The 14805-nt window shown below is 35.4% G+C and overlaps 2 protein-coding genes and 1 long non-coding RNA gene across 3 annotated transcripts in view; 1 reads left to right on the forward strand and 2 right to left on the reverse strand.

Annotated features, from left to right (window-relative positions):
- Positions 1-679: 679 nt before the first annotated feature.
- SNRPG (Small nuclear ribonucleoprotein G) lies at positions 680-1841 on the reverse strand. The gene is made up of 3 exons (XM_053762802.1): positions 1682-1841; positions 1431-1578; positions 680-1199 (listed from the first exon to the last, which is right to left on the reverse strand). The coding sequence occupies exons 1-3, from the start codon at positions 1711-1713 to the stop codon at positions 1149-1151; spliced, it is 231 nt and encodes a 76-aa protein (XP_053618777.1). The 5' UTR covers positions 1714-1841; the 3' UTR covers positions 680-1148.
- A 527-nt stretch (positions 1842-2368) lies between these two features.
- Positions 2369-14805, forward strand: part of Mitf (mitf) — a 92520-nt gene continuing 80083 nt past the window's right edge. The window contains exon 1 of the mRNA XM_053762728.2: positions 2369-2765. Coding sequence (XP_053618703.1) covers positions 2605-2765 — 161 coding nt within the window. The 5' untranslated portion in view covers positions 2369-2604. The remainder of the gene's footprint in view (positions 2766-14805) is intronic.
- Positions 9664-10380, reverse strand: LOC128680058 (uncharacterized). The gene is made up of 3 exons (XR_008405810.1): positions 10281-10380; positions 9941-10055; positions 9664-9802 (listed from the first exon to the last, which is right to left on the reverse strand). It is a non-coding gene; the product is annotated as an uncharacterized LOC128680058 (long non-coding RNA).

Below are 14805 nucleotides of genomic sequence, written 5' to 3' on the forward strand. Positions count from 1 at the left end.
GAATAGATAGTTGATAAATTTAGATTTTTCGCTTCCTCCTTTTTAGCCATATCATTTATGAATGGAAATTATAATAGTAGGTACATTTTATTTAGTAACGAACGTTTCGTTATTTTGGACGAACTTTTTCTTACACATCCATCACTGGCCTGCTCTTTGGTCACTTTGACAGTGACATCAAAACGTCATTGACACTTAGCATTGACAGACAAAATATGGACAAAATGCTAATTTTAGCAATGGAATTTTGGTGTTCAGCTTCAGCTTGAGAAAAATATCAACTGTTCGACGATCACAGAATGAAAAATATTTATAACCTATTTAACGAAGCCAGAAAAAATGTCATTTTTGTACAGGATATATTTTATTTTCACCAGAATCACAGATTACAGAAAAAAACAGTTTATATCCCACTTTAATGTTATGATTATTGATGACAGATTATTTAACAATTTGTATTTGGTCTACTAGGTGTGGTGGGTAATCATCCCAAGATGCCTGTTGGCGACTTGTATAGTTTCGCCCACGCGCCCTTTCTAAATTTATGGTTTCACCGGTATACTCAATAAGACACAAAATAAATAAATAGGTCTGATGTCAAAGACCAAAACACCGGAAAGTTAAAATTCACAGATAGAAACTGCAATGAAAAGGTATCAAGCAAGAAATAACAATACAATATTTGAAATCACATATATTGGAACTTAGGAATTTATTTCATACCAAATGTGTACACATTTTAGTAAAAACATAATGTCTATCGCTTTGTATGTATATATCGGCATTCAATGGGAAATTTAATAGACATTGCTTGATGAGAATTAATACTTAAACGGTTTGTTGGCAGTAATCAGTGATTATTTCAATAGTTGTTCACATGGGTGCTTCCACTTTCGAGTTGAACACATTGCATTACTGGCTTTTAGTGAATAGTGTTAATAAACACACTGGAACATTTTTAATCCTGGCGCAGTTGAACATAAATTTGTACAGTACATTGAGTCATTGCAATCCAAAACTGGTCAATCACATACATGTTATTTTTACAGACTTGGTAATGTACAAAATTTCTTACAGATTTGGTTAAAAACCATCATACTTAGTATTAACCTTACCAAAGCTTATGAATATACAATGTATTACTATTACTATATTCTATCTAATGATTCCAGCATAATGATACTGTTTCCTCTGATCACCTGAAAAAAAAAACAAAATATATAAGTCTTCTGTCGTATTTCTCCTGGTAAATTTCTTAAGTATTTTTAGGGAGCGAGATTGATGATAATTTTATATTTGTGTTACATATTGTTATCTTACGTTGCCAACGGCAGTAAATTCGTGTGGTCGGTTACTGATCCAGAATGATTAAAATAGTTATTACGACTTGACAAGAAGTGATATTTCAAAAACAATTGTTATGTACATACCACCATGCCAATATTATTGCGCTGTCCATCTTTGCATTCCTCAACAGATTCATCGAGCACAAGGTTCATGAAAGGATCAAAGCCACGTAGGACACCAGTCACAGCACGGCCGGCATTCAGTTTTATAGATAGCTTTTTGTCCATGAATCTGAAATAGGTACGAAGGCTTTTAGTAGTTAGCAACGATTTGAGGTTAGAAGACGCGCAGTGATGCCATCTTAAATATCGAGAAAATCACAAATAATTCTTACTTTTTCAATTCCGGTGGGTGGGCCTTAGACATTGTTAGGTATTTAGTGGTCTACTTTGTTATAAATATAACAAATTTTACGAGAAACGCAAAAATACAACGGCCGAGAGAAATAAGCGGTACTTTTTTTTATTTTTTTTTTAAATGACGTACGTTCGGAAATGTATCGTAGTACCATAACTCGTAAACAGCAGCAGTAATCGTTCTTTGTTTTTAAAGTTGAACAAAAAAAACAAATAGATACCCCTCTGCATGTTAATTAAAAACTACAGATAAAAACCAATATAAATATATCTATGTATATTTTATTTTAATATAAAATATTAAAGATAATTTACAAGATTTCAGAACGCACCTTAAAAAGCAAAACAGTTTAGTATTACCAGTAATTTTTAAAATTTGCACATGACAATAGAATTTATAACTGAATGTGAAATCTACTTGTATTACGTACCTACTCAATTTTATTTAATCGTAATAATATTTCAATATTTTAATGATGCTTCTAAAAGTAAAGTTAATTTCCATTATATTGCCATATCTAAAAACGATAGATGTTATAATGCTCCCAAATTCCAAAGTCTACAACGATCACAATAATTCAATGAAAATGGGGCATATTTAATCGGTCGGATAAAAAGTCATTCCTTTTATCACATTCGTGCGTGCATGTGTAGGTAAACGTGAGTACATACATATAGACACGACAGCACACAATCAACAAAAGCAAGTTGGTTGATAGTTGATACCTAGGTACCTACCTACTCTTTCTAATTTGTGAAGTGTACAGCTGTGAGGATGAATGTCGGATAGATATTCATCATCTTGTTGTAACAGCCACGTATTGTTACGTTAAAATGTTTATATAGTAACCTAACAAAATTACGTATAGTGGAAAGTTTGTGTTTGTGTTACCGTTCAAAAATGGATGAATCCGGAATTGATATGGCATATGATCTCGCCTCTCTCCTCTCCAACGACTTTAACGCTGATCAAAAGATCCTGAATGAGATGACTGCGGCACAACAGCATCAGGAGTTCATGTTCTATGAGCTAAAGTCGAAAGCTGTGCCAATAACTGAAAGGTAAGTGGATTCTAGCTAGAAACATTGCTCTCGTGAAATACGTTGTAAACATTCTATACGAATATTTTTAGCCCGTTGTGAGGAACAATTTCTCCAAAGCTAATCGCCTGCGACCCTGAATACTGGACTTGGCAAATCCCCCAGTTCTGTCGTCTTGTTTATCTCCATACTAGCCACTTGCGTTTCGTAAGCATTCCTTTGTTGGATATTTTTCACGCATCTTGAGTAAACGGTGGCGGCTTAATAGATAGCAAGTGGACAAATAAATTTATGTTTGGTAACCACAGTTTGTAACACTGTAAACAAAATGTTAATTATATGTTTACATTTTGTTATTTACATTGTGTCATCAAATTTGTGTCGCACTTTTCGAAACGTTTGAACTTCCCGCCAATTTTCTTAGTGTTTTCGAGGGTAGGTAGAATTGAAGTATTTTCTCAGTAGGTAACCTTTAATTCGTAACTATCTGCAGATGATAATTAATGGGGTGCTAGTTTTATTAGTTAACTTTCACTAATTGACCTTGTTTACTTGTTAGACACGGTGGTGTGTCAGCCAAGTTCGAAAATAAATAAATAAGTAGGTATATTAGGACAAATCACAAAGATTGAGCTAGCCCCAAAGTTCGAGACTTGTGTTATGGGATACTAACTCAACGATACTATATTTTATAACAAATACATATATAGATAAACATCCAAGACCCGGGACAATCAGAAAAAGATCATTTTCCATCATGACCCGGGACCTCTCGGTTCAGAGGCAAGCACTTTACCGTTGCACCACTGAGGTCGTCAAAACACACAAAAAGTAGGTATCACAACAGATGCACCGGCGGCGATTAAGATGTCAACTAGGTATAGTTTCGATTATTTGTAAGACCATTCTGAAGTCGAGTGCCTTTGACAAACAGTCACGGGCCCAATAGAATCAGGTCGCACGACATGAATCCGTGCAACTTATTTAAGGTACCTATCTTCCTTTGTTTTGTGCATTTGCTTAAAAAATAATGACCTACCTATTAAAGTATAAAATCTAAGCTTATCTAGCCCTGTGCCTCTACAATCAATCTTAAATGCGATCTATCTTGGACAACCTGTCACTTCTAGTAAATTTCCTGTTTTGAGCCTTGCTTCATCATGAGCGTTTACGCCAGAATATAGGTAGGTACCTACCTACCTGAATATGAGTTAAAACTAAACACTTATCAAGTACTTACCTATATTCAGTTAGTCATCACATATTCCGCAACTTCCATATAAGGGGTAACTTTGCGGATGTTTTTCAACTAAAAACATTTCAACAAAATTTTTCTCGGTTTGTCATGGTTATGTTATTGGGTCTCCACTTATCACCATATGAAACAGGTACCTACATCCGCGTACGGTACCTATCACGCATGGCATTGACCTCTATGGCGATAGCATTTTAATACATCTAGGTATGGTCGTTAGGTCTCTTGAAAACATGGATATAACTTACTACTTATACATAGCTTGGTAACTATGTCTTTTTGGTTTGACTAAACAAAAAACTTTCAAAGGCTTTAGTTAAAGAACTTGGCATCTCTTTCGACATCTATATTTTCCGTATTGGTAGGATAGGTACATATTGCTCTAATCTAATACCGACTATACCTACACTCCCGTTGATTCTTTGGCGGATTCAGCATAAATTGCTGGTATTTTATTGCGGCAAGTATAAGTTCCCATACAAACTACGAAATGTTCGTGCAATCGCGTCGTTATCTTTCTGAGTTCGGCGATAGTGTGTTGTGTAGCCGGCACCTAGGTACCTACCTAACATAAGGCACGCGCCGTCATCTTGCCTCGCTTACCAGCGTTTTGACAGCATCTTTGCTTATCAAAGGTAGCTACCTACTAGATGTTGCCCGGTGCTTCGCTCCCGTGGGAATTTTGAGATAAAATATAACCTATAGCAATCTTGGATAATGTACTTTTCTAATTGTGAAATAATTTTGAAACGGTTCGCTAGTTTCGCAGATTACCCGCCTCAAACATTCAAACTCATAACTCACTAACATTTACCTCTTTATAATAATAGTATCTATAGATAAAATAAATACGCGCCGCCTTGCCGCTGTCACATTAGGAATAGAAGATAAAAATATTTATAAAGCAGATTTCAGTTAGTAGCTATAAATAGAAATTCAAAGGGCAGGTTATTTTTCGCATCTTTAAAACATTGTACCTTTAGCCTATTATTGCCTCGTGTGTTGTAGACCATGGCATTGGCACGTGTTTATGGAATAAAAAATATTTCTACACAGATTACTATTAGGTATAATTATTCGTTTCACTCGTTAAATTGGAAACGATGTAGGTACCTACTTACGTATTTAACATAACTACCTAGGTACATAGAGAGAGAATTACCTATTTAGCCAGTGTCAACAACGCTCAAAGCAGCCTTTAAAAGTTTGTTTATTAGTATTAGAAACTGCTAGTGGTTCCCGCCCTAGCATAGGACCACTGCAATCCTGCCACTTGATGAAACGTCTCACACAAAATGAATATGTAATTTCTACTCATACGCGTCGGCATCTGTCTGAGTTCGGCGATAGCATGTAATAGGGGCGTACCATTTTACCATTATTGTTCTTTTATCTATGGGCGTATTTAATGCTCCACACTATTTGCAGACCAGTTTTTCGTTGCAGTAAATAGAAGCACACATACAAACTACGCAATGTTCACGCATTTACGTCAGCATCTGTCCGAGTTCGGCGATAGTGTTTAGCCAGCATTAGGCTCTGTCCACATAGTGTCTTCATGTCAAAATTGGCTTTTATCTTTTGCTATCAATAGTGTCCTACTAATACTACTAATGTTATAAATGCGAAACTTTGTGAGGATGTGTATAGTAGATGTGTGTAGCTATTTTTGTTTTGCGAATTCCAAAACTAGGGATCTATAAACTGTGTAACGCATACTTACTCAAACATAGGTGGGCTTTACTACGGATATACCATATTAAACTCAATACATTTAATGTCGATACTTTTTCTACAATTGCACAATATTTACGACGCCTTATATACAAAAGCAAAACATTCGATTTATAACTCTAGAATAAATGGACAATACACAATTTCTAATAACTCCAATAATCGAGGTAAAAAGGGCTAGATAACTTTTTTCATCTCGCACCATCTCTAATCTTTTGACAACAACCTTCCCTCCAAAAATCAGAATCTAGTTCTTTTCGATTGGTTGTTTCAGAGAACAGATCAGTCTGTGATTGGTAGATTTCCGTACATCTGTCATGTCAATGTCATTGTCATAGTTTGTATTGCCATTATTTTAAATGTAATTACTACTTAATTTTATTGGAGTTGCCAGTATAATTATTAAAAATACTAACAATAATAAGAAATCACGACATTTGTTACTCTTTCATGCAAAATCTACGGGACCGATTGTTATGAAATTTGATACACGGGCACAAATAACCTGGAATAACACATAGGGTACTTTTTATCCCGAAATTCCCACGGGAGCGATGCCCCGCTGCGAAGCTAGTAGATTATAAAATTGTCTATTGTCTATTAGCTTAATTTTATACGATTAAAGCCAGCTAATGGCGTTACTGATAACCAAGTTATACCTATATGAGTAAAAAACTGTTTTATAATTAGTTGTTCACCGCGAACTTTGACCTCGCGAACTCAATAAATTTTTACATAATTGTGAATATTTCAAAATCGACTTAACCAATTTCGATGCCCTACCAATTTAAAAATTCTATTGACAGATCCTGCATAAGTTTTAAGTTTCATCAAAATCGGACTAACGGTTCGAAAGTTATCGCGTTACAAACAAACATACATACATACATAAAAAAATGTATTTTTGCCCCAAGTAGAATTGTAACATGGAAATACAACATAGATAATTTATATGCAAAACATCCACTGATTAGGTATGACGTCCGTCTGTCTCTCACTTTGTTAATACCTGTGACAGCATAAAGTTATACAATGTAATTAATTGATAAGTTATCTGTAAAAAATATGCAGTCAATGAATAACTAATTAATTAGACTGTAGGTATGTATCGATTATTTCAATACTATTGGCCCATCCCGGCTTCGCTCGGGCAAAACCATAATAATGACACACCTAAACCTTCATTTTGAATCATTCTTTATTTCCAAAACCATTTTTTAGAGTTTTTGTCTACGTATGTTTGTTTGCGCATCACGCATATAACTACCGAGTGGAATTTGACAGTTGTATAGCGGAAGGTCTAACTTAAAATCTGGTATAGGTTTCATTGCGATACGTTGTTTAGAACCCGAGATATTGACAATAATAAGTTATGAGACGACGCATGAAATAAACGCGGGCAAAGCCGCGGGCAAAAGCTAGTAATCAATGTAATTTATTACTCTTGCAGATAACGATTTATTAAATGATTGATTTATCACTATCTATATGAAATGACACAAATCAGTTTATTAAATTTATGTGTATACAAACTACTTTAAATACACACAAATTAGGGAGTATTACTGCACATTTATCCCGCCAGAGTACTGCACTGTATGTGTTAGGTACACAAAAGCTTTGCCGCCTTTTGCTATGTCGATTAAAACTTTTATTTTAGTGCACTTTATTAATCCTTTCATTATGTAAGCATTCGTTTGTGAAAATATACAACAATGTAGCATATTCGGGTGCTGAAATATTGGGAAAATCGTTTTCCATAAGATAAAAAAACTTCGAAAACTATGGGATACGCCTCACGCTGTAAAATTTTCGAGCCAGTAAACGATCGAAAAGAAGCTCGGAACACTTCACACGTGAAGACTTAATAAAATATGGACTTCATACAGGGTAAAATCGTCAGTCAAAATCAAGTTTATATCAGATTATGACCACAGTTGATCAAATAATGGAGAACATAACCTAAAATAGTGTTATTTTTTCAGGATAATCCACTAAATCCTTCCTCTTTCCTTTAAACTCGCACCACGATTGCGTAGAAGGTATTTTTGGTCGTACATCTGCAAAAATATTGAAAATTGGCACTTTTTGACTCCATTGGCAATGTTTCTTAGTTGTACCAGTAGCGACATCTGCGCTGAGCTTTGCCTAACATGCCCTATTATGTTAATTTAAACTAAAAACTATCATCTTCAAAATAACTTTTAAATACTTATAAATTAAAAATAACTAATTTTGTTAAGTCTACTTAAACAAACAAAATATTCGTCAACGCCCATCACGTACTCTATTAACAAATTTGAAAGGATAGCTGGAATTGGTTTTGTGCTGTGTATTCTCGCTAATATCTTGCCATCACATAGCTCGTAATGAACACAATGGTTTACCATTAGTACCACAATACAAAGAAATACAGTTTCAAATTCGACCAGCCGCTGATTCCTACCGCCGCAACTGTAATGCCGGCTCCGCAATGATGTCGAAAAGATTGCCAAACTTGGCGGATTCGTTATACATTGCTGGTTTTTCATTGCTTAAATAAAAGTAACTCATAACTAACTACGCAATGTTCACGCATTCGCGTTTGCAAGTGTTTGAGTTCGGCGTTTGTGTGGAGCTGGCATTAGGAGATTATTTTAACTTACATCACCAAGTTCAGTCCCGGCTCTGGTAAAAACATAATAAATTATACCCCTAAACCTTCCTCAAATCACTCTGTCTATTAGTGAAAACCGCATGAAAATCCGTGCCGTAGTGTTTGAGTTTATCGCGAACAGACGGACAGGACTTTGTTTTATGATGTGTAAGGATAAGGATGACATGACATTACAAAATGTAGTACAGTTTTCGAAAACGGTGACCACCCAAATCCATTTAGACATATGACCACATTGTATATATATAGCTACAGGGTTTCTTCCAAAGGCGCATAAAGTACATAGAGACTAACATCTTTTGTTCTACGACTTTTGTCTAAACGTAATAAATACAAACATTTTCCTTTTTTTTTGTTTTAATGTTGTTTCTATAAATCTTAACTCTATGTTCGATTCCGCTACATAAAGCTAAGTACCATTCCGGACGCAAGACTCCCCTGGAGGGCACCTATCTAGGGGTGCCATACTGTATTGTCTCGTGTGGTTATCATACTGTACTGTCTCGTGTGGTTATAATACTGTACTGTCTCGTGTGGTTATCATACTGTACTGTCTCGTGTGGTTATCATACTGTACTGTCTCGTGTGGTTATCATACTGTACTGTCTCGTGTGGTTATCATACTGTACTGTCTCGTGTGGTTATCATACTGTACTGTCTCGTGTGGTTATCATACTGTACTGTCAAAAAAAAAACTACGAGTCACGAAAAGTCGTAGAATAAAAGTTGCCTGTTTTGATGTACCCAAGTAGTCTTTAGAAGATTTTGCGTTTGATACCAGTAACCCGTATATGAACAACTATACGTCACACTTTGTATTAAAATTCTTTATCTAGTAATCTGTTAATTATTTTTTTATTTTTCGCCAATAAATAAAAAGAAATTGATAAAAATGTGATGGTGACCTCACGGAATAATAGTGTTTATTTTTCCGTGGTGCCGCTAGTGTGCGGCGGGCACAAAACGCCCTAAGCTACTGTGTACATTGGGGTTTGCACGTCTATCATTATGATTAGATAGATCAGTCTTACCAGCGTAAATACAAGTGTGATAACAAAGTTGAAGGCTTCGATTGTGGAATTTCGGCGTTGTTTTGTATCTACCTACAGTTTTGTAATTATCGTTGAATATTTATTTATTTATACGTTGAAACTTATAAGTTAAACATAAGTTACTAGCTTTTGCCCACGGAAACAGTTATTTTCAGGGTTAAAAGGTGGGTACCTTAAAAATGTCCTTCTCCATACTTCAAAATACATGTACTTACTTATTTATCACGCTGGCTCAGTGACCCCAAAGTGAATCTTGGCCTCCGAAACGAGAGTACGCCATAATCTTCTGTTCTGCACGGAGTTCTCCCAATTGACCGCTCCCAGCTCGTGCAGATTGTGCAGCCTTCACAGCGTCGCTCTACTATAAAATACATGGTTGTATATAAAAATACATGTACTTATGTAAAATTTTAAGATGATGGGTTGAATGGACAGATCGTGAAGAGGTAACAAACAAGTAAACCTATTTTCACATTTATTTAGTTACAACTAATTATACCTTCGTCAGGATACTATGAATTAAGGAAACCCGCATCAAAATCCGTAAGGCAGACGGCCCATTGCAGTTGAAAATTTTCAAGCTTCGTTCTGGTCTTCAGATCGTTGCGGCTCAGCTGAAAGTTAAATGAAAAGAAACTGAGATTTTATATCAAAATCCATCCGTCCATTGAACAAATCGTGATGAAAATCTGTGCTCTTGTCTCAAAAATTTTATGTTTTATTTAATTTGTTATGTATTTCATTATACAAGTTTCGGGTAGTTTACGTTGGTTGGTGGTTCACGCATTGAATACAAAATAAAAACTGACGACAATAAAAGCTTGTGTCAAAAATTTTACCATTAATCACGCCACACGTGTTTAGGTACCATTTCTCATTTTATATAGTAGCACGTGTGTCACGGCGGATTACAAGATATGCTGTAAGCTGTAATATTGAATATAGACAAACTAATCAAAGCGCGATAAACATTATATTCTCAACAAACAAGACACCAATTAACCCCGCGAAACGGCCACAAGCCACAAGACTATTATGTCATCGGTAGGGTTGCCAGCTGCAACAAACCAATGTCCCCAAGGGGACCCGGCGGGCCCAATGCGGATTGGCGATTTTTTATTTTATTCAAACATACAATAAGTATATTTTTTATACAATGTAATAATAATCTCGTCCGAGATTTACCGTGCATTAGGACATGCCATCTAAGTTTCAAGCTAATTATTGTAACAATTTTGCTCTTATCTCAGCATTTTCCAGCTTGCTTCCACAGCCGTACAGCGTCGGAGCCCAGGCTCAAGTTTTTGTAACAAATACCTTATTAATATTATTATGTTTAACAACTGCCAATTAATATACATACTTATGAATATAATATACTTCCTTCGCGGTCACAACGTTCCAAAGATGATCTTAGCATACTACCTACTTATAGAATTTTCCACTATTTCCCAAATTTTTTTACTATGCAAAGAGTCTTTGCAGGCACGTCTCAGTTTTCACACAGTTCATCACTCCAGCGATAGGTACTGTAAATGTAGCCAAGCATGAATGAGCTTGAGATGATAGAACCCGTCACGTGACCGACCATTGCAAAAGTGACGGCGAGGCGCGTACCACTGCACCACCGAGACCCAAGTTTATATTTTTTCGTGGTGATTTTAGCAGTATAGGTAGTATTTATAATACTTTTGACAGGGTTGTCAGATACACAGATTTTTGTTTTCCTTTATTGAGCTGCCTTGGTCTGGAAATCATATTTGTTACCTTTTCTAGGCCTTTTACGTTCCTGATTAAGCAAAATAAGTGATTTTTATCATCTTAACCTAAATTGATCCCTTTTATGTTGCCGTCTTTGAGTGCAAATTAGTTCTGGCATTGTTTGCCATGTCTCTCTTTCACTTCGTTTTATGAGTAACTGTTACCAGTATTTCGCAAGTATACAGTAATGGGACAAAAGGTCAAAAGTGTTACAATCCTCAAAAAAGCACCTCAAGTCTTTATTAACTGATAAATGTTATTATACTTTAAATGATTTCTTTAATGATAGACTCGGATAGAATTTAGGGCTAGTATAAGTACATTATAATTCTTTTTATGTTTTGAATTTGTAGTGGATAGCATGCTCCTCTTTATTTATTTATATTTGCATACCTATATTCGGTAAAACGTGTAGGTCTAATTCATTATGACTATTTGTACTCATGTTTTTGGCAAATAAATGTTTTCTTTCTTTCTTCTTTCTTTCTATCCATTGGTAGCTACATGCCCTTGAGAATAAATACAATATACAATGATAACATACATTTCTCTGTTATTTAACCTTTTGAACAATGACGGCTATCCATCCATTTTCGACGGTGTTTAAACTTTATACATAGTAAGATCGTCAACTTTGTTCAAAATTGAAGTAAATAAAAAGAGCAAACTGCCAACCCTGGAGCCGGCGAAGCAAAGCAATAGGGCGACGATTCCGAATTGATCTCAATTCACTTCAATGGTTACTTGTTGATAGTCTCTTTCTGAATAAAGGCATTCGAGATATGACTGACTACAAACCACGTGACAGAGCGATGTGGTTTTTTAGCCGACTTCATAAGTTTGAAGGTCGAGGTTATTCGACTTCATTCTTTTTGTAAATAATGTTAAATATGATAAAGTTGTAACAAATTTCGAGTAGGTATCAAATTTTACTCATTATGTTTATTTTATCAGTTATCTATAATTTATGAAGCATGTAACTCGATCATTCAACAGGTCTATCTCTAATGGCAAGAATGGAAACGGTGATTGTCCCTCCGCCTGAATCGAAAGTCCCAGGTTCGAATCCTACTTATGCCACATGAGTTTGTTTACCAATCTGACTCATGTAATTGTATAGTAGTTTTCATAGACCACGGAAGCAAGTATCCGGTGAAGGAAAACATCGTGAGGAAACCTCATTGGTTGACAGTTTAAGTTCACTGGTGTATATGCGATTACTTGCCACTAGATGCGGTAGGCAGCCGTAAAATTATGTCAAATGTCTTTAGGCGACTTTAGAATTAAGTACCATACTCGAAAATACTATTTAATGACATAGGTACTTTAAGCTAAAATATGTTTTGTCACTATAGAACTTTGTAATAATTTTGATTTTTTTTAAATTTTAAGTGACAAAAAATGCATTCGCTTAAAGTATATTTTAACGGTTTTGTGAATAACAGGTTAGATATTTTATTTAAATATCCAGAATTTCCTAAACTCTCAAACGCCGCCATTAGAAATGCTAAACTTGACATTCATGGCTAAAACGCTTGTGATGAAATTTCAAATGGACATAGATAAAGACAAAATTTCCAATTTTCCCACAGTGCGATGACTGATTTATTTCACAGTTAGTCTCAGCCACAATGATTACTTGTCAAACCGTCTACCACCGTTGGCCGCATGCCCAAAAATGCTGCTACCACATACATTCTTCAGTACACGTCCGTCACTGATGTTTCCTAATTCGCGCAGGGCTGTCCAAAGGGCCGGTTGGTCAAATATATATTTTGTCATGTTTTGATTATTGAAAACATGCTTGCAATTGTTTAAAAAAGGTTATATAATTAGGTTTTTATAAGTCTTAAGGTTTTTGTAATCAGGTTTTTGTCTAACGATAATCTCTCTTTCTCTCTCTCTTCTGAGCGTTTTCCCGCTTGTTCCCCATCCGTTGAGCATCGGAGCCCAGGCTCCTGTTTAAAAGGATTCTAGCGGGTATCGTTAGATTTTAATCAGTTTAAACTCTACGATAATCGGTTAGGCACAGATTTAGATTTTTGAAGTAAATGATATTTACTCAAATCCTACTAATATTATACTTAAATGTGAAAGTTTGTGAGAAGGTATGTGTGTTTGTTACTCTTTCACGCAAAATCTACTGGACCGATTGTTATGAAATATGGTACACTGGTAGAATTCCTGGAATGACACATAGGGTGTTTTTTAGCGGGGCGCAGCTATTATTACATTCGAATGTCATGGGAAAATCATTTTTATGTCTATTAAAAATGTCCGACTTGCTATCTAAATTATCTTTATGAAGACTTATAAATAATGATAGATAATTTTATGATAATATAGCAGTCGATAAAATGCTTTATCTATTATTATATCATCACAAAATATCAATCAATTGAAGCTAATATACTGTTATTTCTTATCATTCTATTATAAACGTGATAAAACGCACTCGGCTGGTGTACTGTAGATAGATTCGCAGCCTGAGCGAGCGCTGGACAAACACATTATACATAAGATTTTGTCAGTTTTTTTGGCGAGGCTTAAATTGCGGGACGCGACTATTCCCGGCATTATACTATAAGCATACGAGTATTCTATATTTTATATAGGTATTCGATTATAGGGAAATTGACAATAAACATTTGAACAACATTTTATGAAGGTTGCCAACCCTGACGTAATTGGAGCTTCTGCCATCGTGCTTGCGAGACAGAAGTCACGTTGGTTCTCTCATGATATACCTCAGAAATATTGGTACAGTCAACTGCATGTTTGTTACCATATGCATGTGCCTTGTTTTCCTAGTGGCAAAATTGCATAGAATTCGGATAGTCTGATGTGTTGTCGATTGTACTTTAGCATTGGTACAATACATACGTTCAATGTTCATACGGTTCACAGACTTGCTGGTTTGGAGCAGGAGTTGTGCCTCGAGGCATCTCAGCCCCTAATGCATCCAAGAACTCGAAGATGAGAAAGATCTCACATGAGCCCTTGAACTTGCGGTTTAGAAATAGCCAATCCAAAATAAACAGGCGCGCGCTGCCAAAACGCGGTTGTCTGTGGTTCTCTTGTTTGTTTTTTTTTTCAGCCAGTTATTTACACTTCCCGTATGATGATGGTGTTAGACAAAAAAAAAGTTTGTTTTATTTTTTATCGACCCGTTTTCTTTTTTCGAATCCATTCTTCTTATTTGAACCATTAAAACTTTGGGTTTGACATATTTATATTTTTCTTTACGATTGAAGTGTTGATGTTCGACAATGCGTGAAGTTGAAATTGAAATTTATTTATTTGCTTGAAATGTAGTATCTACATATGGTAGAATATAGTTTTATGTAGTTCCGAAAATAAAGTCTCAGCAATGGAGTATGGTTCTTAAGTAGTTTGATTGAAATTACTTCATTACCATACAAACAACAAACTGGTTGTATGCGTTTAGGTACTTTATTTCTTCGATAGCTTATCTGTTGTATAATATGACATTAATTTAAATTATACTTATAATGACAAGGATACGTGACCCGGGCACTCCTTGCTGTCTCGATGTCGTCAAGTAGGATAAACGTGAATTTAGAGTGGGCTGCACCAGTAAAT

This window comes from Plodia interpunctella, chromosome 23, assembly GCF_027563975.2.
Source record: "Plodia interpunctella isolate USDA-ARS_2022_Savannah chromosome 23, ilPloInte3.2, whole genome shotgun sequence".
In the NCBI taxonomy this organism is placed as follows: domain Eukaryota; kingdom Metazoa; phylum Arthropoda; class Insecta; order Lepidoptera; family Pyralidae; genus Plodia; species Plodia interpunctella.

Bases quoted from the DNA above. Each gene is read 5' to 3' on its own strand.
- SNRPG (XM_053762802.1), bottom strand. From the start codon at position 1,713: ATGTCTAAGGCCCACCCACCGGAATTGAAAAA. The intron at 1,579-1,681 runs GTAAGAATTATT...TACCTATTTCAG, and splicing joins CACCCACCGGAATTGAAAAA to ATTCATGGACAAAAAGCTAT. The intron at 1,200-1,430 runs GTATGTACATAA...TTTTTTTTTCAG, and splicing joins GCAATAATATTGGCATGGTG to GTGATCAGAGGAAACAGTAT.